Here is a 23,632-nt window from a genome sequence, read left to right as displayed (position 1 = left end):
TCTAATAGTTAGCAAGGGTTCTGTTAGCTTTGATCGAACCCCGGAGATTATCTTTGATCTAGTTAAGCCAGGCCTTGACATCCGCAGCGGTAAGGTTCCTGAGCAGCTTATTAGGATCGAGTATAGCCTCTAGGCAGAATCTAATTACCGTGGGTATAAGCTACCTGCATGTTATGTAATAAAAGTTCAAGTAATTAGGATATACCAATTCCACTTGCCTTGTAGTAAGGCAGCGGAGATATTTATATTCGACGTATATTAGGGCAGCGTCGGTCTATTAGCAAGGTATTACTCCTATTACCTCGTGTAGTAGAGGTATGACTTCTGCTCAGAGGTCTCTACCTGATATTGTGCGCTTCTCTGCCTGGGGAGACCCGAGTACGCCATTAAACAAAAAGGAGGAGCAAAGCATGGACGGATTGACAAGAACAAAGGGGGATAGGAGTACAGAGAGACAAAGTAGGATTTATAGTATCGCTTGTCCGGCACGGTCTGCTGGCAATAGGACTTTGCGCCGTCCGTTCTCCGTGACTCTGGCTGGCGATGGGTGGTGTGTCCTTTGGGTTTACTCTGGGAGAGAAGCCAATCGCGAATCACAGTGGAGCCCGGCGAGTCCGGTGGGGATTGCCGCGCTGAGGGGAGTGCGCCCCAGTGAGCCGTGGGCCGTTACGCTGCCGCTCTGGTAAAGCGGCGGCCAGGGACTTCCCATTGGGGCTTAGCGCCCGGGGCCGGCATCGCCTGAACGGGCGATCCCAAAGGTACATTCTACATGTAAATTGACGGAGAAAAGTACAAAAAGCTAAAATCTCCTTGTGAAGCCAAATTGAAACTCGTTATCCAACAATAGCCCGGGTGGTCTAGTGGTATGATTCTCGCTTAGGGTTAACCCTAGCATATCTGCGAGAGGTCCCGCGTTCGATCCGCGGCTCGGGCCGTTTCTTTTTTATCTTTTTTTGCCTGTTACATCCAGACGAGTATAGAGAGAGGCATTGATAAAACCGGCGATTAATCCCCATGTAAACTTTGATTGTGAGGTGGCTCCATGCTGCGCATTCGATGTTTGTGAGATATGCAGGTGTAGCTCATGTCCTCTTCATGTTTTCGCAACAATACCTTTCTTTCCCTCTTCTCCTTTGACTCAAACAGGATAGATAACATACAAATGGATGGCTCGCTGCATGTAGTTTGTTCCTCAAAACCGTCCTTCTGTCCCGTCGGGGCAAGCATAGATGCGCACTCGGCTCAGTAACGAGCACACGGCCTTTCAGGTTATATACTGACAGTGGCAAAGGCCTCGTAACATCATTTCCAACAAGATGTAAAACCGAATGTGATACTCAAAGAAGAGACTGGAATAAGAGAAACAAATTCTGGTTTAAGAGCATAATCCGGCCTTGCGCATCAATTTCTGTCAGCATCAGTCGTTAAATACCCCATCGTCCATGTGGGTTTACGCTGTCGCATCTTGACCTTTTGGTAAGAGTTCTTCAAAGGCTCTAGCAGAGGTTCTTGTAGCTTCTGCCAGACTTGCCTTGAGCTCCTCATGCATCTATGGAACCGTTAGCTGACTCAGTCTTCGTTGCCAGGAATGTATGAGCAACTAACATTTTTGGTCACAGCTGCGGCAACACGCCCAAAGTATTGCTCGAGACGGCATTATAAACGTTCGATGCCTTTGAAGCAAAGATAAACCTTGTCTTCATATCAAATGCACTTTCCAGAATCTCCTGTTATGCTGCTATGATGGTCCTGTCCAGGGCATACGATGATCAACATCGAAGACGAGTAACCTACCCTCTTGACTTCAGGGTCAATGAAGAAAATGTCTTTCTCTTTGAAGCCATCGTAGACCAGCTTGCTGCGCTTCACTGTGTGGCTGATAATTTTGTTGATATCAAGAAGGAAATCCATGAATTTCTGGATCAGCAGCTGGAGCTCAGTCACTCGGCTGAAAAAACTCTCCACAATTTTTGCGACTTCATCCTGTCAGAATCAAGGGCAAAGCTTAGCTGCGTCCTAGGTATGAAGAGACTCAATTGAAAGGGAAAAACCAACAATTGACTGCGATTCTGTACTCAGCTGCGCCAATGCCACTTCAAGGCTTGCCTTGGACGCCTCGAGTTCGCGAATCTCCCGACGTCTCTTTTCCTGAGCACCCTCCATGCTCAGGAGGTCTGCTTTCAAGATACTGTAGTGTATGAAGACAGTCGCACCCGCGAGTACAAGCCCAGTGCCTGTGATGACGCCTGTCGGATTAGCGACTGCCGCGGTAACGGCTTCTCCAACCATGCCCGCACCGCTGACTTTTGCGATTGTTATTCGGTGTGGTCAATTGAAGAGGAGACCGCGAAAACTCATCTATTGCTTGAAAGTGCTTTTCGTACCATTCCTTTGTCTCCCGAGCTTTTCGTATATCCTCAAGTTTCTCATTAATTCTTGCCTCTTCCTTTTCTTTCTCCTTCTCCTTTAGCTCTCTGTCTACTTCGTGTTTTTTTATCTCATTCTTGACGCCCTGTTCCTCCCTCCGTTTCTGGCCTAAATGATGATGGCCTCAGCAAAAATGCGGTTTACTGGACGAAAGAAAGGGATCATACCTAGTGTGTCATGCAAAGCAATATGTAGTGCTTTCGTCAAAGCACACCAGCCATCAAAAAGCACGCTGACCTCTCCGATAATAGTCGTGCACTCAGTGACAATATCTTCTCCCTGTGAGATATACTTTGAGAGAAGCCTGTCTCTTCCTTCCGATTGACCGGGCTCACAGTACCTCAGCATTTTTTCAATCTGCCACGGTTCCAGCCTGTCAGTAAGTTGACGAGAGCTATGAAACAAGAATTCAAAGAAAGACATACTGTGCCATTTGGTTGGGAGAGCTCATGTGTCAATTGAGCCAGCGTCTTCATGTTCCGCGCTGCTTTTCTGAACGTTTCTGCGCCGACAGTTGCACAGTCGACGACGTTTGCAGAGAGCGTTGCACACCTGTATCAAACTGGTCAGATAGCATCACCTGGGCAAGCATTATCTACCAAGAGATAATGATAAACTCACGTAAGTCCGGGGCCTTTGAGCTCGATACCAATGGCCTTTGGCCTCGACGTGATGAGGATGCATTTGGCCGGGATACCGATAGAGTCTGGCCCGGCGCGAAAAGTCATGCTCCAGTCTCCATTTACATACTCATCCTTGAGCTCTGTCTCCATTCGTAGAACCTGTTGCTTCATTTTGGATAACTGGTATACTCATCAATATGAAATATGTGTGATGACGAGTTCGGAAATGGGAATGGATTCATAGAACTGTTGGCTATCTGACCAAAGGCAGAGATAGAAGGTACACACAGGGGAGAAGAGAGGTAAAAACTGGATCAGGAGAGAATGATGAAGGAAGGAGCCTGCAGTCCTGGAAGTGCCAGGCAATAGTCCCGTTTTATAGACAGCATCTTCCGCCAGAAGTCTTCTCTGCGGGATACCACTGTTGCAATACCATCAACAAATCTATATTCTTACATGCCTGCTGACGATCACATACATTCGGCAGACCTATCTGAGTGGCCGCCACCCCCAATGCAGTTTAGTCGGGGATACCTTCATCGAGCAAAAGTGAGCATTAGCGCGGTGAGCCCAGATCAACCAATAAAGCGTGCAGACGATATCGAATCCTTTCAGGCAAATGCGTCTCGGCTGAGCGAGGCGATGGAGAACGACCAATTGAATATCAGAGAAACCAGCTCGAGGAGAGAGGCACAGCACAATGAAGGAGTCTGAGCGCGACGATTTTCTGTTGGTGGAGAGGCAAGCGCTCCTCGATGTTTCTGTCATCTGACGCCAATTGCTTTTTCCTGTTACGATAAAGAGAGGCAGCCTCTCGCAAGGCTTATCCTCTTGAGCGCAACACATTTGCCGAGTCTAGCTTTTGTGCGTGGAGTAGGATCTTTCAAAAAGTGTACTGAGCTTGAGTATACAATGACAAATTACGAACGCGCTTACGCTCGCCGGGAATGCCGCTCCAAGATATTCGAATACTACGTGATTGACAACCTGCCACTGGAGCAGGTCATGTCGGCACCCGTTCAGACACAATGGGCTCCTCAGAGTCAAGTAACGTAATTGGGCCTCATTCGGCCGAGGCAGGATTGAGTGCTAAGCAAGGGCTTAGAGTCGACCAGTGGAAATGGTGGTTCAAGAGGGAGAAGATATTCAAGAACCTAAACGCAGAGGAGGCCATTTATCTCAAACGCGAGCTCGCCACGATCACAAGAGAACCTGGCCAGGCATCAGAAGCACGTAATTACATGGTTATTGCTGGAAACGAGCTGCTTATAAGGAAGGGGGATATTGACAAGACGTACGCGTGTATCAAGGTCCCAGAAAACGTCAAGATACCGACACGCCGATCTCTTATAATTATTCAAATGCCGTCAGAGATTAATGCACTCCGCCAGCCGGAGGTGTTCAGAAATTTTCAGCGACTCATTTTCAACACTCGCGTCCATTTCGATTCTTCATTTGAGGCAAATCTGTGGGCACCCGATGAGCGTGGCGTGCACGCTAGGAGACCGGAGCTGCGAGGGGAATTGGAAGTCCTCAGTGACATGCATAATCAATTCAATGAAGCTTGCAAGCAGTTCAAATTAGGGAATGCCGGTAAAGGCTGGGCAATGGTACGAACGACATTCGAGCTGAATCCTCGGATCGTGCAGATTCATCACCACCGCCTCTTTCCAGATTTGCTGGGCATTCTGCTCTTACTTCAACAACATGGCCTTGGTGCAGCTCCGGGATTGGATAGCGTACTACGCAGAGACCTTCTTTGCTATCAAGAGCACGGCTACCGGAAAATGACCCACGCAGACAGTTTTTTGAACTCATCATGCTCGCCCCGTTGGACTCAATCCATCATTTATATCTGACCTTTGACGGCCAATGTCGCCAGCTGCGGAACTCAAAAGTCAGAGACAACGATATCAGATCCTACTACTCATATAACCAGGCCAGCTTCCCGCGGGCAGATCAGGGCGAGTTTTACAGCCTATTTAAACGGAAGACTGTCCGGGAGATTTGCGGCATACTCGGCAAAGCAGATGAGCAATTTGGTGCCTACAGCACTGAGGCCTTCTGCTTATGGCATACCGCACTCCAGTACTTGTCTAGCACCGAGCAATACGAGGATATGGCCTACGTATCTGGAAACCTGTGTGTCCGTCTAGAAGGGTTCAAATATCGGTGGGATCACAGCCAGCCAAAACAATTAAACTCCGATGCTGCGATGAGCTTCTATCTACACGGTGATGCCGAGGACGCACGCGGAAACACCATGAACGCCATAAACGCATTCAGCCAATGTATAATGCTGCGAAGCCAGGTAAGTAGCCGCGAAGAATGGGATTCATGGAAAGGAATTGCTCTACGGCGACTAGAGGCAATTGCGTCAAGGGTGGGTGATGGAATGGGCGTTGGTTTCTATCAGGATTTGCTTGATACCATGTACTCTGATTTGGAGGCCAAGGACGTGCAGGCGATTGCAAATTTCCAGCCTGGTGTTTAGCTAGAAATGCATATCTTACGAATGTCATTTCTCACGCAAGTCAGCATGAGCCGGAATTATGCAGATGGTTAACCAGGGAGACATCTTGTACATAAAGCCACAGCTTCCATGTCCTAGAAACATAACAAAGCCTGACGGCTTCAAGGGATTCAAGCCACCGGCGCAGATGGAGATAAGAAGTGTGGTCCATGGAAGCCTGTTCCATCAGATACAAAAGGGCAATAATCTTTAAAGTATTAAGTACTGGTAGCATCCTAACCGCTGTTTATTGGTTTCACGCTACCACAGGCTAGAGGCCAGACCAAGATAGAATGCTGACGCCAATAATAAACATAATACTCGCAGTGTTCGGCGTAGAAAGCCCGGCTGCCATGTCCGTTTCAGATGGCGCAGAGTACGTAAAATTGCGAGTGACATAGGAGATACCCTCCGATATCTTGTGAAAAACAGGATACCCAGCCTCATCGCTCCAGAGATTTACCGACGTTTCGTTCTCCTTCTCAATCTCATCCTCATACCTAAGCTCAGAATTATCATCCCAAAATTCGACAGATGACCCAATGCTCGGGACACCCGTCCAGCCCCAAAAGCTAACCTCTGCCCGGGTAGAGAAATTTGCGGGGTCGTCGTTCGAATAGGTATATTGTTCCTCAGCCCAAATATACACCTGCGCGTCATCGTCATTAAATGTGATTGTGAAGTTGACCGAGGATTGGTTATTCCAGCGCATAAAATGCCGCGTCCAGCATCCTTGGGGCCCAATCTCGTCGTTTCCAACGCCACAGTACTTTCCGTCCAGCTCTTCCGGGCTGAAGTTCAGGCACGTCACAGCGAGCCCAGTGCCCAGGTTGTGCGAGTCGTGGACCATTGCAGCGGCTGTCCCATTAACGGTTCACTTGTCGTCCCTTCTAGACTCTGATAGTCCTTCGAAGATGGCAGGCCGCACTTCGGTCTCTGCCAACTGACCTGGAATTGAGCCATCGGTGACTAGGAAATCTCTAAGGAAAAGATGATTCATTGGTAGGTCGGAGCTCTTGGAGAAGCGAAACTGAATCTGTAGCAGGGTGCCGTTTAATCTGTCGTCCACATAGTAAGGAGGGCAGATATCGAGGACAGCGCCAGGTTGGTCGGGGAAAGCCCAAGACGAGGGGCAATACACTGTACTATTGTAGTTCATCTGGTTGAGGGCGTATTCGGCTCCGTTCAAACCGTACAGATCGGCATAACCGCTGATGGAGCCGTAATAACGGAAGCACAGGTCACTTGCATTGAATGGGATGGCTTGGGCTGAGCCTGGGCTACCGAACAGTCCGAGAAGAGTAAGGGAAATGAATATGATCATTATATGGAAGTGGCACATTCAGGGCCTTTGAGAAATGGCTGAAGGTCAGATTTTCCGACGTTGGCGGGCAAGCCCCCTCTATTTCTGTCGGTCAGAGAAGTGACCAAGTCTTTGGCGGCTGAAGGAGGACCAGGACCCTGACGCGCCGAGGTACCAGAGTCCCATTCAGTAAGCCCTTGGCAGCGGAGTAACGACATTGATGCAGGCTTGGTCTTCTTGTTTGATTGCAAGTGAGCCTTTCCTCACCCTAGCAGCCAGCCGCCAAGGCCGTTTTGCAGGAGAGCTCGTATTACGCTTCCAACCAGAATGTATAGAAAGTAAGATCAACACCCATGTGGGTGTTAGATGGGCTTGGCGATGGCTATCACTCCAACATGGTGAGAAGGTCTTGTGTCTTTTATATCCTGTGCCTAAACGGGTCAACTTAAAAGGACTGCATAGCCGTAGTGCCCCCCCGTCCTACAGTAGTACCTTTAGAGCTATTCTTTTATGAAGGGATAGTTAAACCTTAGCTACTCAGTTGCGGACCGTCGGGCTGCCCTCCAGCCCTGCTTGCTTCCATGTTTCCGCCAGCAAAGATAATTTGGCTGGAACTTGAGTCTGTCAATTTGCATCACCCAGCTTCTGTAATCTCGGTTGTTAAGTGTCGAGAACTACTCTGACTTTTCTGTGCTAAAAGATGTATATACATATATATTTATCCAGAGCTTTTCTTGAGAGCAAAGAATGGAAGTATTATGCGCCTGTGACAAAGTTTATACAGGAAAAGTCAGGAACGACCCACCTATTGATGGTATCGTAAAATCTTAACTTCAATAAGATGGATGGAGGCTTCACACACAGGCATAGTGTAAATAGAGCGTGAGTCGACGCAGTACCTATTGTCAGCCTAGGCTGAGCGAATTACATTTGCTCCGGGGTGCCACAGCAGACCTCGAGATAATTAAACCTCGTGACGAGATCGAAGATACTGTCCGGCATTCGTTGATAAAGGATGTCGTGCAATAGCCCTTGAATACCGTTCTGCATATATACAGGACAAGCGTCCCGGGAATTAGGCATGGCATGTCGGAGTATTTGGAGGAAGTAAATTTCCTAGCAAGGAAAGATCGACACATACAAAATGATAGGAATATGGAATTCCGGTGAGCCGTTAGCTAATCCTCAAGATAAGATTGCGATAAGAAAAGAAGCTTGATCGAATACTTAAAGGATAAACCACACGACAGGCGAAAAGTTCAAGATACATTATCTGCCATGATAGACTTCCTTTCCTTTTCCTTTCTGGGCCTGACTGCGGCGGCAGGAGCTACAACTTCACTGCCCAATGTCGATTTGAGCTTTGTCCTTGGGAATGTCACATATCTTGCCGCGACTTCCCAGCCAGTGGTCAGCCTGGGAATTGACATCAGTCTCCAGGATGGCTTCATGCCGTTGACTGTCATCAACACTACCGCACCTCTTGTAATAGAGGAATCCCTGCGACAGACCTTCAGGCAATATTCTGGCGACGATGTTTTCACTGCGGCGAGACGCTCCAGAAGACAACATAACTAACTCAGGAATAACTCGGCCTCAGCGCAGTCATTGTCGGAAAGCAAAAGACCGCACAGTTTGCATCTGGCACTGACGCTTGGGACTGGACCGACTTCCAGCACTCTTTCAACTCCCGAGGAGACGAATACTTGACCTGCTCATCGTCATCTGCAGGCAGTGCTTGTGCCGTCGCAGGCTATGACTGGCTTGACTACTCCATTGGCAGCGACACGGGGCAGTCCGTCCGCAGACCTGCTGCCTTCGCCGGGGTCTTCGGAAATCGTCCATCGCAGGGCCTCATGAGCACTGACGGTGTCATGCCCATAAGCTATTCTACTGATACGCTTGGCGTCATCACCCGCGACCCCCGTAAATGGGCGCGTTTTGCTCAGTACTGGTACACGCCGAGTCTGTACCAGAACCAGTCCATGACTCATCTACCTGCGCTACAGGAGGCGAAGAGCAGTGCCTTCCCAACCCGCTTGCTATACACAATCGACTTCCTGCCGCTGAAGAACCCTAAAGCTGAAGCAATCCTGCAAAGCTTCATTGGGAACCTAACAACGCGTTTCAACATGACGGTCGACCGATTCAACTTCAGCTCTTCTGTCGAGTCACTAGCCGTACCGGAGGTGCAGAACAACCCCGCGCTTGTAGACAAACTGAATATCCTTTGGACAACTGACCAGCTTACTGACATCGCACCTCCTTTCCTTGCCTCCTACGCCTCAAGATTCGGCTCATACCCACAGCTGGATATCCCCAACAGAGGGAACTTCCGCCAGCCTGCCCCATCAGCAACCGAACATACGACCGCCCTCGACGTCCGCGCGAAATTCGCACAAGCATGAGAAGATCTCGCCTTCGGAATTTCCGACAACCAACGCTTGGAAAGCATTCTTCTCTACAACATCGGCAGCGGCGGCCTCCATTCATTCCATGAAAAAAGACCTAAACGATGACTCCGGCGCGACGTTCCTCTCTCAGTCTGGGTCTCTGGAAGCAGGAGGGAACATCTGTTCGTTTGTAGGGTGTGCGGATTCCACGATGCCGATTGGACAGGTGCCGTATTTTAGCAGTTACTTTTGAACAGGTCAATGTTCCTGTTACGATTAATATGGCTGTGCGGAGGGGGGGTGGTTGGGTGTTGTTTGAGTTCATTGAGAGTCTGGTTGAGAAGGGGATTGTGAGAGGGGTTAAGTCGGGTAAAGATGCGTTTTAGGTGGTCGAGCACTCTTGGACTCGTCTTAGCCACTGAAGATCTCAATTCCAGTGTTCAATGATATCTTTCATTTCGTAGTCATGCCTGCAGCGAAACATGTGGGGGTCATGTCCCGTGACATACCCAACCCTAAGAACCATACCGCTATGCGGGCCCAGGCTGACCTAGTATATCAACCCAGCCAAACCCAACCGATCTTTACAATATGAAGTCCACTGAACCCTGGATCAGACGAAGCAGAAGATCCCTGACCAGGTAATGCAATCTCCCTTGTCTAGCTCCCGCATAGCCGTTGGCCTCGGCTGCCTAACCCCCAGCACAACCCGGTAACATTCTTTAATATGCCATCTATCCTGGAGAAGCAATTTGATGTCGCATGGTAGACAATTGAGCTTGAAATACCTTGCACTGCCTTTTTTTTTTTTTTTTTTTTTTTTTTTTTTTTTTTTTTTTTTTTTGTTTTTTTTTTTTTTTTTTTTTTTCCATTTGGATATGCTGGGTTTCCCGTGGTGCACCGCCAGGGCTTCCATCAGGTCTAGCCACTCCCTTGGCCTTTCATCTCAGATATACATCTTCTTTTTTACGAATAACTATCAGATATGTATGAGAGACTAGCCGTACTCAAAAGCCCAATAGAATATGAATTATGGTGCTGTGTACCTTCGCCTAGAACATGTCAAACAAGTGCGTCGTCCTTCAAGACAGTGAGTACTTCAACCTTGGCATAGCCTCATGATCGTCGCCTTCTCCGCACTGTATAACAGGAAAACAAGTCCTGGATCAACACCCTTTACCTTGAGCAAGTTGCACTAGGGCTAACCAGTGACAGACATACAAGTAATGGGAGCACTTCCGTATGAATACATTTATTTCCGTGCTTTGGGAACCTAGTATTGTAGGCCAATGTCGTCCACGTATGTGGTATAAGTTCGAACAATACTAGATAAGTCGAGTAAAGGGTCTCTCACAGTTCGTACCGAGGAAGCAGATGATGTGTGATTACTGGCCATCTCGAAGCAGTGATTGTGCTATATAAATGGACTAATCAGAATTTGCGCCATCTTTGATTTATGCAAAGCACAGAAAACCTTTTCGTTCGGTCCATGATTCAGGCCCAAAATACCCGCTGCGTCTTTGTCACGACTAAGGAGAAATTCACAATGAAAGAGCCGAAAGGACTGTTTCAGATCGCATTCGACCGTATGAAAGAATCAAGGCATGAAAAGAACGCGGTAACAAAATAATGACTTTGCACAAAGGGGGTTAGCGATTGGATACTGAACATTTATGTGTACTTAAACTAGACTCTACCCAGTAAGACTAGCTTTTCAGAGCAATATCCCATGAGACCACCGGTCTAAGATCGTCTTTCTGTCGATAAATTTTGAAGATATATTGCCATCATGGCAAAGTCTGCTAAACCAGTCCTCCCAGCGGAATTACTCTGCGGCTCGTAAACAACACATTCATATCGCCCGTCTATGACTCCCTCGAGACAAATATTCCCAACTCGCTGATGCAGTCCTGTGACTTTCCCTTCCCACAAGGCACGGCTCTTTTTCCTGCCCATCATGTTGTCAAGGAGTATCTCCATCGCTATGCGGGGGAATTAAGTCCGTACATTCAGTTCCAGTCGCAAGTGCTGGATGTTTCTTTTATGCAGGAAAAAACGAACCCTGGGTGGGCTGTAACATGGCGTGACCTGGCGTCTGGCAATATTTCAACTGCGCAATTCGATGTCGTGCTAGTCGCCAACGGACATCATAATGAGTCGCATCTTCCGGCGATTCCTGGTCTCGAAGAGTGGAATCGAATGTATCCGAAGTCAATCATTCATTCCTCGTTGTATCGAAGGGTGCAGTCGTTTACAGATGAGGTATGGCCATAACTTTCCCGTCCAGATCAATATATACGAACCTGAAAGACTAAACCAACGCAGAATGTCATCGTCGTCGGGCAGTCGACCTCGGGAACCGACATCGCAAACCAAGTTAGCCAAGTATCAAGACAACCGTTGCTAATCTCCGAGCGAACAACAAAACCATCACAAACCACAAGTCCAACGCTAGAATTGCCAGCCCTAAACCTTTTCCCCCAAGCAAGCTGGAGCCACATCACCAAACCACCACCCCGAAATAACCCTCCTCGACGCGTCCAACAAAAGCATCCACTTCGCCAACGGCCACATCGAGGCAGACGTCGACAACATAATATTCGGCACAGGCTACCACTTCTCCGTACTCTTCTTCAAGCTCCCTGATACACCCCCAATCGTCACAACCGGGGCAAGACCACACAATCTCTACAAGCACGTCTTCTACACGGCTAACCCAACGCTTGCCTTCATCGGGACACCACTGCGCATCGCCCGGTTCCCGTTTAGCCAGACACAAGCAGCGGGGACCGCCCGTGTTTTTGCCGTGCGGTTGGGTCTGCCCTCTTCTGACGAAACGGACAGGTGGGTGGAGTGGGAGTCTTCTGCCCTTACTTCCGGACGAGGGGTTAACAGCCTTGTTTTTCCGCTTGATGCAGATTATATCAATGAGCTTTATGAGATTAGTATGGGTGCGGCTCTGCGTGAGGGGCCGGAGAATGGCGGGCGTGAGAAGGAGCCGCCGTACCGGGGGGAGGGGGGGGGGTGGACGAAGGGGAGGTTTCCGGCTATTAAGAAGGCGTCGCAGGTGCTTGGGAGAGGAGGAAGGGGTTACGAGCCTTGAGGAGTTGGGGTTTGTTAATGGGGAGGGTAATGCCAGGGCGAGTTTGTAGGCAAAGCACTGAGGAAATGGGGTTAGGGGCATTGATTTACTACGATATGCTTGGCAGTTTAATTAGGTGAAATTGAAAGTACGGCTAATCCGGCCAGAACTTGCCCCCGAGCAGAATATCTACTTATTGGAAGACATATTCGCATATCGTAAGTAAATCTTACCAGAAAAGAAAGGAAAGAAAACATAGAAAAGGAGAGATAAGCATTTCACCGAGTCGCGGGTCCAGCACGCCATACCGTACCCTCCCTAGTGCCTTCGGCCATATCAGGGAATATCGCTCGGCAACGCGCCGCAAGCCTTCAGGCCTCTGTATCCACGCGAGGGATATACTCCAACTCAAATTCTCGGATTCCTCCCCTGTGGAGGCTTCCAAAATCCAGATTCGAATCCTTCTTCTCGTTCCTTGCAAAACTCGTCCTCCCTGAAAACAACCCACAACACAACCCAAACCACCAAAAATGCCTACCGAGTCCGAAGCCTTCTCAATCTACAAATCCCCCATCCACTTCGACGGCCTCAACATGGCCAACTGGTCCCGCGAGATCTTCCTCGCGTGCTCGCTCGGCGGAATAACAGCGTCTCCTGCACCTGCGGAATCTGAGAAGGGTTCAAGGACTCCGTCACCAACATTATCCAATAGAAGAAATGGTTCAAAGAACACACTGACCTAATCATCCAAGCTCACAGCGTACGCGATATCCGACGCGCAAAGGAAGAAGGTAAAACGGCCGTCCTCCTCTCGTGGCGGAATACAGCGGGGATCGAAGACCAGATTGATTACCTGCGTGTTTTTCGAGACCTAGACGTGCAGAAAATGCAAGTTACATATAACACGGCGAATTATTCCGGCGCTGGGTATACGGAGTTATGAGATGGTGGGCTCGCGGGGTTCGAGAGGCAGGTTGTTGATGAGATGGGGCAGTTGGGGGATTGTTGTTGACTTGAGCCATGTTGGGCCTGTTACGACGAGGGATGTTATCGAGTATGTGGGTGTGAGTGGGAGTACGAGCAAGCCGCCGCGTTTCAGCCATATTCTTCCGGCTGGGTTGAAAGAGCACCCGAGGAATAAGAGCGATGAGCTTATCAAGTTACTTGGCGAGAAAGGCGGGTTCATCGGGCTTAACCAATTCGGTCCGGATATGGAGAAGGGTAACAAGTCGACTATTGACGATTATGTTGCTGCGCTGGACTGCGTTATTGGTCTTGTTGGTGAGGATCTTGTGGGGATAGGATCGGACTCGAGTGAAGGGCATGCGAGGCTTAGCGAGTTCATGGCTTGGTGTAATCTGGATAAAGGGTATGCGAGGCGTTTGACGCCTTGAGAGAGCCAGACTGCTGTGAAGCCGTTGGGGGCGCTGAAGGATAGGGCTGAGTTGGCGAAGGCTGTGGCGAGGGCTGGCTGGAGTGAGGAGAAAATGAGGAAGGGGTCGGGGGGAAATTGGCTGAGTTAGTTGGAGCGGATTATTGGGTAGCTCTATTGCACTTAACTCTTTGGTAATATTTGTCTTTGCATTTCTACCAGGCTATGAATTCCATTGTCTGTTTCAGAGCGCTCACTTACCGTTGTCAGGTCCGTGGAGTGCAGGGGAGCTATCGCTGCAGGACACTGCCAATGCCCAGCCAGAGTCCGATATTTACCCAAAATACTCCGTACCTAAGCAGATAAATATCCTTATCTATCAACATTGGGTTCCTTGATTGGTTAATTCGTCTGAGGTCTACCTAACTATTATGGTTCTGTGCACGGTCATGTCACCTCAGCTGCCCCCAGGCACAGTCACATTCCCGATAATTTTAGCACCTGCATTTAGGCCCAACTGCCATAGGGCTTAGGCCTCCAATATTGTGGGGATTCTGAATCTGACAGGTCGTGCAAGGGGCTGATACGCACAAAGTCCGAGTTCATTCTGATTACTTGTGCAGGTATGAGGCGGGAGCTCTATGCGCTGTTCTACCTACAACCACTGGTCCCATGGCAAGTAGAACTCGACTATCATTCAGATAACGAGCCTTGGTCCTCGAGCCGTAGCTTGACTCTCAAGGTGGAGTTGGCTCATCCAGTTATTAGCGCTTACCTAAATCTCTCACTACATCCCTCAGCTGGAAGTGTGCCAAGCCCTAACATCTCGGCCCCGACCAACAGGGGTCCTGCAAATCATGACTCCTGTTGGCTTGGCTTGTTGTGAAATGCAAAAATAGAGCCTGGCTAGCATAGCCATGCTATGAACTATTCTTACTTTCTGGTGAGGATACTGTGTAGACACTTTAATGTACATGCCAACAGCATACCTAGTCCGGGTCGCCTAGATCGTGCGGTAGCTTGGGAGTATGTATATAAGGAAGCATCTGCGCTATTGTTAAGCCATCATCAGCAGCTCATCTATTGCATAACATCTATCCTGGGACCGTATCATATATTTATCCTTGACTCCAATCTAATCATTCAAAACGACAACCGTCACCATGCGCCCTCGCTTCTCAATCCGCTTCCGCTTTACGCACTCTACATTCCTCTCTCTCCTCGTCGCAAGCTCGCTTGCGTAATTTATACTATTCGACCGCTTCTCCAACCCTTAAGACTACGCATCCCCCTTTGCCCTGCGTCAACCAAAAACACCACCATCTCACGGCAGGCTCAAATCTCGGCTGCCTCCTCTTGTCCCATGTCAATATCCGAGCGACAAACCTAGGCGAGAACCATGCCTCCCGCATTACCACCACCATCACCTCTATTATCTCCACAGTGCCGAGTAATTTACCTGGAAAAGAGCGCATCTGGTTAATGTATATGGGCTCAATATCTAAGTACGACAAGAGTACGGCACCTCGCCGGATAGAGGATATGGCTTTGTTTTTCTCGCGGCTCGCTGTTTACTAGAGTCTCACTCGATTCGACCCTGGGAGTGAGAAGGCATCTGCGATCCTGTTTCTGGGAGTTGGGCGAGCGAAATGGGCATAACCTTAAATATATTCGATGGGCAGAGGCTCGGCTGAGTCATTTGCATATAGAGGCGTGTTCTGGCGTTTACGTACTGTTTTAGCATAATAAGATGTAACTTGTTTGAGCAAGAGGAACTCGAAAAATTGTTATAAACACATACTTTCAAGATTGTATGTGCTTGAATAGCATCAGCTGATTAGAGATATTAAAACTATGGAATGGTTTTCAGCTCGCGATGGCAAGATTTTCATTGTCTGTATGAAATATCTATATATACTGAAGGGCTGCTTTCAGGGCACTAAGATAGGAAAACCCCCTCTATCCCATATCGCGTGGTCTATTATAGATTTTAGGCTCATACTGGAAACAGGTACGATTAGATATAATAATCATCAGAATTCCAGCCAGATAATGGGCTAAGCAACCCTAGGTCTCGCAGGACGTGCAGTTGTGACAGCATGGCTCACCTTGTCCAGGCCTCCCACTCGATAAGGGGGGAAAGATATCCCAGTTGCCAGTCACCGGTCCCCAGTGCTTCCCTTGCTTGAGCTCTCAGGACCTCGTCAAATCCAGCTGACCGGTGGTCGGGCCTTGCATTGCATCCAGGCCAGAGAGGAAACTTTTTCCATCCAGTGAGGAACATCCCCGGGCTCAAAGTGTTGCGCGCAGTCCATGTGTGATACAGACAGCTGCTTCATATAGCCCGCCTTTTCCGGGCACTGAGAGATCTGAAATAGATACTTCCGCAGTAAATTGACCTTTGCATATTGGCCGCGAAAGCTGAAGCTGCTGTAGACAAGCGGCTGCATATACTTGTTCCACGTTCTGTTGACAAGACACCAGCTGGGCATTTCAGGGGTCTCGTAGAATGTTGTCTCTCAAATCTTGCCGCCAACTACATAATCGAAGATTGACTCACAGACCTCCACAGTGAGCTCGTAGCTGAAGGCGTGGTTGTTTCCTTTCGTAGCCATGGTGACCTATGGTCGTGAAACAAGGGGTCTAGGTAAGAATCAAAGGTTTACACGTGGGATGCTTTCATACTGGAGGATTCAGAATATATAACGCCACGTCTTCATAATGAATATTACCACTTCACCGGTCCCTCTTTCTTCACTCACCCGCAAGTTGTCGTTCACTGGATTTTTCCCTACAGCATCCCGTCAATGAATCAAGGTTATCAGACTAAATGCATCTCTGACTTTGTCCGAAAATAAACATTCAAAGAAGAGGCATTCATGATCGAGGCAAGGTGGGTTATTGATAGTCCGCTTGCCCCTCGTTTGACGTCTTCTTAAAGTGAATGGACTGGGATGAATCACCTAAAAGGCACCTGGGAGGTTATGACATGCAACCATATATGAGTATGTCAACGCCATGGTATCTATACTGCGTGTTATGCATAGACTGGATAAGCTGTGGTGCCGTTTACAAGAGTCATGTCTAGATATATATATGTAGTAGTGAAGGGAAGCCCAGACCGGAACCCAGGGCTAAATCGCAGTCTGGACCTGTTAGCCAGGTTGTTCAGATCTCACCCCGTAACTACAGGTTTTCCTTCTAGAAACCACATTTCATTAATCCAGACCTTGAAGAGTTGGGGCTGACTCCGTAAGCACTCTGTAACTTCGTTTCTATGGCCATGTTTCAACTCTCCCAACCAAAGAGCCGAAACTCGTTCCTGGGCATCTCGGCGATAGCAACCTTACTGGATAGCTGAGAGACAGGGTTAATGGTAAGACACTAAATACGAAGAAACTCGGTTGATATTGTCTTATGGAAGTGCCAATGGCCTATCCTCTTGATCTCTGGGCTCGTATGCTCGTGGACCCGGGAACGGAAAACCAGAGGATATATGAACTATATTTCGAATATATATCTGCCCTCTTTGCCTTCTTCCTCGTCTCCTTCCTCGCAAAGTCGAGATCAAATATTATGTCCTCTCATCTCGCTATATTTGGATTTATTACGTCGTGTCACCCATCATGAAATTCGCTCTTATTATCACAGCCCTAGTTGCCGCCTCTTCAGTCTCAGCCTATGAAGCCATTAGTAGTCCTCCCTGTGAGGAATTGTGTTCCTGAGGCGCAGTGTAAGAAGGATGTCTGTCCGGATCCTAATCGATTGGATCAAATAAGGTCTTAAGGCGAAAGGGCTACTATTGTTATTTCGAATTGTTTGTTGGGCGCGAGTAAAAAGAAAGTAGCAGGTGTACGTACCCAGGTAGTAGCTAGCTGAAGCTGGGCTGGAGTATCCGCCCGCAGTAGTACTTCCTAGTAGCGGCTACCTTGGTCACGTTTACAATCTCTTTCAACGGTAGGCATGTTTTAATAGTTTATGTATCGTTAAATTCGTACGCTGGGTAGGATAGCAGCAGCTGCTGCTGCAAGGGTTTTGTCAGATACGAAGATTGTTTTGACTGCCACTTGTACAAGGTTTCCGAGATACGGCGATATCTCGTGAGTTATGCTCAAGTGCCGAGACTGACGAGGTTCTCGTAAGTGAACTCTGATGGTCGGCAGGGATGATTGCCATTTCGCAAATTGTCTTTGGTTTGCATTGATTGGAAGATCTCGCTGGATAAGAGGGAAATGGACTGGAGTAAGCATAGCAGTTTTGCTCGCTCTGTTTAGCTCCCAGTGCGCGAGCGATGAATTCCTGAAGTCTCAGGAAAGCTTTATCGAGTGTAATACACGGTAGTCTCTACTTGAGATTGAAGAGGGCAACCATAGTAAACGTTATCTAGCACGGAATGTCCAGTTCTGAAGGGAAATCATGCAAAGGCAAAAATACATTTCTGACAACAAAGACAAAACTGAGTAGGTAGCAACCGAGCTCCAGCTATCAATGTAACGTTGTCAGACAGAGAAATCTGCAAGGGGTCTGTACCTTACCAGCCGGCAAGGGGTGAGGAGCCGATTGAATAGTGGAGAATACCAACGCCCATATGGCTAACGTGGTGATCTCGCATGTCTCGGCGAGTCGGCCAAGCTGCATGCCTAGTACTCTGGTCCTGAAAGAAAGGGGTCAACGGATGTTGGTCACCACGAACAACGCGCCCTGCCTAATTCAAGTAAGGGTGAGGCTACCGCCTCACAAGATCACAAGTTTTGTCGCATTGTTGCATCCACCGTTGCCCGATAAGCAGAAAAAACCTTGGAAGCAGGAAGCAATATGTCGGATCAGAGCCGACCGATCCGGTTCGAAAAGCTAAACGAAGTTCATGGCAGACGTCTCTGATGCCAGAGCGAATCGACAGCACACGTGCACGGAAAATGCTCGAGAAGTCAGCAAAGTCATAGCTCATCCGATTTGTAACATTAACAGTTGACGGGCGGCCCGCCTTCCATGCCCACGGGTTCGAGGTTGGAAACCCGGGCGCCACCATTCGGAGCCGCCGAAGACCAGAGACTGTGAAGCAAGGCATTAGCGCATGGCAAGACAGCCTGTGCCATCTCGAAGAAGATGCACGGTCTAATTTAGCGCGTCTGACCACCATTAGCATGATTCAGCCTGCGGTTGATAACCCTGCGTTGCTAGTGGTTGCCAGGTTGGCCACCGATCAGGATTCAGGAATGGGCTGAAGCCAAAATCAACCAAGCAGAACAAGCATTGCGAAGCCTTTGCGGCGTTCCTCCAGAGTGATTCGCTCAATGCTTGTCCTTTTGGTCCCAAGCGGACTGTTGTCACGTTCGCGAATGCTCGAGATCGACTGGGCATGCAATACCAACCCCTGTAAATTGCGTTCCTGAGCGGCCCCATCAGAGCGTTCGGCCCCTCCACATCACGCGACGAGTGGGACTAGCAAAGTATATCCTTCGGGCGTCGATATTACCCTTCAACGCGTCGTCTCATCGTGCTGTCTCAGCCCTCGTGGGGTGAATCGTGGTGGCACTGGCATTTGAAGGAGTGCACGACAGTCAAAGCGATGTTCTAGAGCGGGAAATGTGCCGACATGTCATGATAGACGGGAGGGCCAGAAGGTTGCCGGACGTCATGGATGTCATGGATGGTGGTTTGATGATGGTGGGCTGTGGTGGAATGGGGTCCTATCAGTGTCTGGAACGGAAGCACGTGCTGCGGCAAGATCGATGGCAGCCTCAGGAGTCCCGGTAGACCTATGGATTCATGGAGCACAGCCCCGAGCTGGGAATGCACCCCGACAGCTGGTAGATGATAATTCAACTGCGCGTGCGGGATACGGCTATACTTCGTATAGCTTTCCATAATGACATACTCGCAGTCATCAGCTCCTCGCTGTAGTCGTCGTCATCGCCAAGACGCACAGAAGATCAGCAGAAGATCAGGGACGTGATCTGTCAATGATTGCATTCCATGCTGAGCGTATAGAAACTCAAGATAGCGATGCTGAACTGGCGATGATACAATTCGGAAGGGTGCGGTATGCGTAGCTGGAGACGGATTATTCTGAAGCCTGGCTGCGCATTGTCTTGGCATGGTACAGATGTCAACCACGATAGCAAGATCATTCCCCACGCGCAAGGGGAGTCGTCATCGAGTCATGGTTGATGGCAGGCAGCGAGATTGAGGGCTCAAGACGGCAGGAGCTCACAAGACCACCTGCCTTGTTGAAACGGCTCAAGGCGTGGCATTTCTGGGCAGATGCAGGATGGCCAAGTCATCGCAACAATTGGGAACCCCAGATCGACCCCGTGGTTCCGTGCGGGGAAGTGATTGGCCAGTCCGAAACCAGCCAAGCTGCGAGATCTGCATGGGGAAGGCGGTGCAGACAGATCTGGCTGTGGATTTTGCCGCCACGTGCGCACTTGATTGGGCGGGAGACTCAGGGCGATCTGCCACTTGAGTCTAGAAAACTAAAATAGTTCCGCCGCCAAGCTTAATGCACACAACCTGCTCTAGCTCTGCTTCCAGAATCCTGACCTCCAAAGGGAAAGTGCCAGACTGCCAGCACTGCAAGCCGAATGAGACTCGAGCATCTCGCCCTGGCGGGGGTGTCACTCCTGTCTGCCACCCACCAGAACGAGGCAATAGCTCCGTCCCACTTTTTTCTTTTCTCGCGAGGCCTGCGGTGGAACCCACTGCGACGCTGGGTGACTGGGTCAGCCCAGAAGCCCACCGACTTACCATCCGCCACCACTGACACACGTGCTTGATTTGCCGAAGCAGGCTGGTTGCCCGCTTCCGCTGCTTCCAGAGATTTTCTTATAAGCTCTCGTCTTGTCCGACTTGGCTGCATCCTTTCGTGACGCCTCATCGACTCGTTCTCCCTCCAAGCTCCTCCCCCAAGCCCGGCCCAGCCGCCTCTAAAACTCTTGTCCTCACGGCCAAGAGCACTCGTCTGCTTCACCATTGTTAGTGCTGTCAGCCGTGAGTGTGAGTGATTGCACGAGATGGCTGACTTTGGTCCTCGTGCGCCTCACGGGCCCGATATGACGGGTACCCATGACCCATTGGAGAACATGGACGTGAACGAAAAGGGCGCTTTCGATGCCCTCATTCGCCCCGACGACAGCTATACCGCGGATGGCACCTACTGGGCGGACCTGAACGTCTTCCGCAGAATAAAGTTCGTCAGCTCCTACGATGGCGTCGAGGCCAAGCGTGAGCTTGCGGGGATCTGGGAGATGACCAAGGCCGATCCCCTGTCGCCAATTTCTTATTACTTCCGGAATATGGTCCTTCCCGGTGCTGGTCTAGGTCTGGAAGGGTAAGTCTGCACGTGCGCGAGCCCGCCAATGGCAATTTGCTGACTAGAATGTGTCTCTAGTTACGTGCTCTTCTCGATCGGAAACCTGAAGCCCCTCTTTCAAGCTGCCTTCCCCGCCTGCTGGAAAGATCACGGCATTTGCAACGCTCAATGGATCAACGCGGTGGACTACCTCGAAATTTGTGGTATCATTGTTGGTCAGATCTTGGTCGGTATCGTGGGTGACTGGCTCGGCCGACGATGGGGTCTGATTCAGGATGCGGCGATCATGTTTATCGGTCTTCTCATGCTTACCGCCGCCTGGGGTGTGACCCAGAACGGCTGGGTTATTTGCTACGCTTGGTCTCTGTTCTTCTACGGCATTGGTGTTGGAGGTGAATACCCTATGACTGCCACCAGTGGTATGGAGAACGCTGTTGGGTCTGGCAAGGTCTCGACCAAGGAGGACCGTCTGCACCGTGGCCGCAAGGTCACCAGTGCTTTCCTGATGCAGGGTTGGGGTCAGTTCTTTAACCAAGTCATCCTGATTATCCTCCTGCTTTGCTTCCACCACGGCAGCGGCAACCCTCCCTACTCCACGGTCTCTGCCCAGTGGACCTACCGTATCTCCTTCGCGATCCCGGCTGTTGGCACTCTCTGGCTTGTCTACTATCGTGCCTACCACATGAAGGCTGCTAGCAAGCAGCTGCAGGCGGCGAAGAAGAAGTCTTCGGTGACTGGTTACGATGTGCAGTCGCTGAAGCTGACCTTCCAGCACTTTGGGTTCCGTCTTGTCGCAACTGCCGGTGCCTGGTTCGCCAACGACGTTTTCTTTTACGGCAACAAGCTGTTCCAGTCTGAGTTTATCAAGGTCATCAGCCCCGCTTCCACCTCCATCATGCCCACCTGGCTCTGGAACTTGTGCAACGTCGGTGTCTCGCTTGCTGGTTACTACCTTGCTTCGTTCTTGATCGACAACAAGCTCTATGGCCGCAAGTGGATGCAGATTATCGGTTTCCTCATGTGCTTCATCCTCTTCATCGTCCCCGCCTTCCACTTTGACTACTACACCTCTCCTGAGCACATTAAGGAATTCCAGGCGATGTACTTCCTCAGCTCCTTCTTCAACCAGTTCGGCCCCAACTCGGTCACTTTCCTCGTTGCCGCCGAAGTCTTCCCCACCCCCATCCGTGCTACTGCCCACGGTATCTCCGCCGCTGCCGGAAAACTTGGTGCCCTCCTCGCATCCGTCCTCTACAACTACATCACTACTCAAGAGAAGTTCTACGTTGTCCCGTGGTTCGGTCTCGGCGGTGTTGTCCTCACCTGGCTCTTCCTCCCCGACACCACCGGTCTCGACCTCAAGGAGCAGGAACGCCGCTGGAAGTACCTCCGTGAGGGCCGCGAGTCCGAGTACCACGGTCCTGCCGTCCACCCCAAGCACTTGTCCATCTGGGAGCGTTTCCGCGGCAAGGGCAAGTACTACGACGCCGAGCTGGACTACAAGCAAAAGGTCGAGGAGTACCGCGCCGAATGGGAAGCCGCCATGGCCGCCAAACTCTCTGAGAAGGACAAGGGCGGTTTCGAGGAGGATACCACAGACGACGATCTCCTGTCCGGCCACGTCCACACTTACTTCCATCGCACGAGTCCCATGTTCCGCGGAATGGAGCAGACGCCCAACAAGGGCGATAACTTTGCTCTTCCCCCTGCTGCCCGGTCAGGTAGCTCGATGGGTGACTCGCTCGATGAGAAATAGTTGCGACTGTTCATTATACCCTGATTGTTTGAGTTTTGAGTTTGTTTTTGAAATGACACGGCAATTTAATGTTTCCCCCCCTCTTTTCTTCAATGTCCTATTGAGACGTGCATGAGCAGGCGAGTGCTTTATATACATACCCACCAGTACATAGACGGAACTGAATGCTCAACCGATCAATTGACTCGGTGTTCACGATCAACCACCTGGCATTCCATCACTTTTACAACATAAGCATACTCTGTAAATCTGAACGCAGCACTTAGGTCGCAACTGCAACTGCAACTGCAACATATTATCAACCAGTTCCACAGATGGCATTTCCAGCCCCACGGAACGGAGCCTGACGGAGTCCTCAACCGCACGACTTTTTTTCTCGAGTCCACTTCCAAGAATTCGAGAATCCAGACTGAACCGAGGTTCATTCCCGCTCCCCACGTTACCAAACCTCTTCCGGATTTTTTATTCTGCCGGGTTAACCCCGCTTGTAATGGCGGTGGGAGGGGCGGTGTGGTTTATATCATTCTCAAGACGAGACGAGCAACAACGGCTTCGTATTGTTAAGGCGCGGAGGGGGTCCATATATTCCGCTTCGAACACCAGCTCGATTCAACCATCAACAACTACCTACCCCTATCTATCGATAACTACGCCCATTTTCCTTCGTTCAACATTACTGGATGGATTACTGAATGTCATTATCTTCACTACTGTTCTTCGCGGATTAGGAAGTATTTTGTACCTATACTTTGCTGTGGGACCGATTCTTTTCGATCCGATACAGTCAATGTCGATTCCTTTTCCTATTCCTATTCCTGTTCTTGTCATATTATAGGCACAGGGATAGTCCGA

General features: G+C 49.7%; 7 protein-coding genes and 1 non-coding gene across 8 annotated transcripts; 6 read left to right on the top strand and 2 right to left on the bottom strand.

Annotated features, from left to right (window-relative positions):
* Positions 1-846: 846 nt before the first annotated feature.
* BDV17DRAFT_t42 lies at positions 847-934 on the top strand. The gene has a single exon. It is a non-coding gene; the product is annotated as a tRNA-Pro (tRNA).
* A 3,028-nt stretch (positions 935-3,962) lies between these two features.
* On the top strand, positions 3,963-5,544 carry BDV17DRAFT_288894 (uncharacterized protein; the record flags this gene model as incomplete). Its single annotated transcript, XM_073761515.1, has 3 exons — positions 3,963-4,102; positions 4,156-4,789; positions 4,855-5,544. 3 exons carry the CDS (start codon positions 3,963-3,965, stop codon positions 5,542-5,544), a joined length of 1,464 nt encoding a protein of 487 aa, XP_073618181.1.
* A 289-nt stretch (positions 5,545-5,833) lies between these two features.
* BDV17DRAFT_288893 (uncharacterized protein) lies at positions 5,834-6,412 on the bottom strand (the record flags this gene model as incomplete). The annotated part of the gene is made up of 1 exon (XM_073761514.1): positions 5,834-6,412. The coding sequence occupies one exon, from the start codon at positions 6,410-6,412 to the stop codon at positions 5,834-5,836; it is 579 nt and encodes a 192-aa protein (XP_073618180.1).
* Positions 6,413-6,436: 24 nt separating this feature from the next.
* BDV17DRAFT_288892 (uncharacterized protein) lies at positions 6,437-6,886 on the bottom strand (the record flags this gene model as incomplete). Its single annotated transcript, XM_073761513.1, has 1 exon — positions 6,437-6,886. The coding sequence occupies one exon, from the start codon at positions 6,884-6,886 to the stop codon at positions 6,437-6,439; it is 450 nt and encodes a 149-aa protein (XP_073618179.1).
* Positions 6,887-7,243: 357 nt separating this feature from the next.
* Positions 7,244-9,273, top strand: BDV17DRAFT_288891 (amidase signature domain-containing protein; the record flags this gene model as incomplete). The annotated part of the gene is made up of 2 exons (XM_073761512.1): positions 7,244-7,263; positions 8,466-9,273. The coding sequence occupies 2 exons, from the start codon at positions 7,244-7,246 to the stop codon at positions 9,271-9,273; spliced, it is 828 nt and encodes a 275-aa protein (XP_073618178.1).
* Positions 9,274-10,804: 1,531 nt separating this feature from the next.
* On the top strand, positions 10,805-12,361 carry BDV17DRAFT_297116 (uncharacterized protein; the record flags this gene model as incomplete). Its single annotated transcript, XM_073763432.1, has 4 exons — positions 10,805-10,824; positions 11,079-11,520; positions 11,584-11,701; positions 11,748-12,361. 4 exons carry the CDS (start codon positions 10,805-10,807, stop codon positions 12,359-12,361), a joined length of 1,194 nt encoding a protein of 397 aa, XP_073618177.1.
* A 509-nt stretch (positions 12,362-12,870) lies between these two features.
* On the top strand, positions 12,871-13,863 carry BDV17DRAFT_297115 (uncharacterized protein; the record flags this gene model as incomplete). Its single annotated transcript, XM_073763431.1, has 4 exons — positions 12,871-13,018; positions 13,069-13,276; positions 13,335-13,709; positions 13,740-13,863. The coding sequence occupies 4 exons, from the start codon at positions 12,871-12,873 to the stop codon at positions 13,861-13,863; spliced, it is 855 nt and encodes a 284-aa protein (XP_073618176.1).
* Positions 13,864-20,600: 6,737 nt separating this feature from the next.
* On the top strand, positions 20,601-23,025 carry BDV17DRAFT_15360 (putative MFS phosphate transporter). The gene is made up of 2 exons (XM_073754530.1): positions 20,601-21,042; positions 21,103-23,025. The coding sequence occupies exons 1-2, from the start codon at positions 20,726-20,728 to the stop codon at positions 22,778-22,780; spliced, it is 1,995 nt and encodes a 664-aa protein (XP_073618175.1). The 5' UTR covers positions 20,601-20,725; the 3' UTR covers positions 22,781-23,025.
* The last annotated feature ends 607 nt before the right edge of the window (positions 23,026-23,632 follow it).

This window comes from Aspergillus undulatus (genome assembly GCF_047715775.1).
Source record: "Aspergillus undulatus strain CBS 261.88 unplaced genomic scaffold BDV17scaffold_10, whole genome shotgun sequence".
NCBI lineage: Eukaryota > Fungi > Ascomycota > Eurotiomycetes > Eurotiales > Aspergillaceae > Aspergillus > Aspergillus undulatus.
This window is presented reverse-complemented; position numbering and strand designations above follow the sequence as displayed.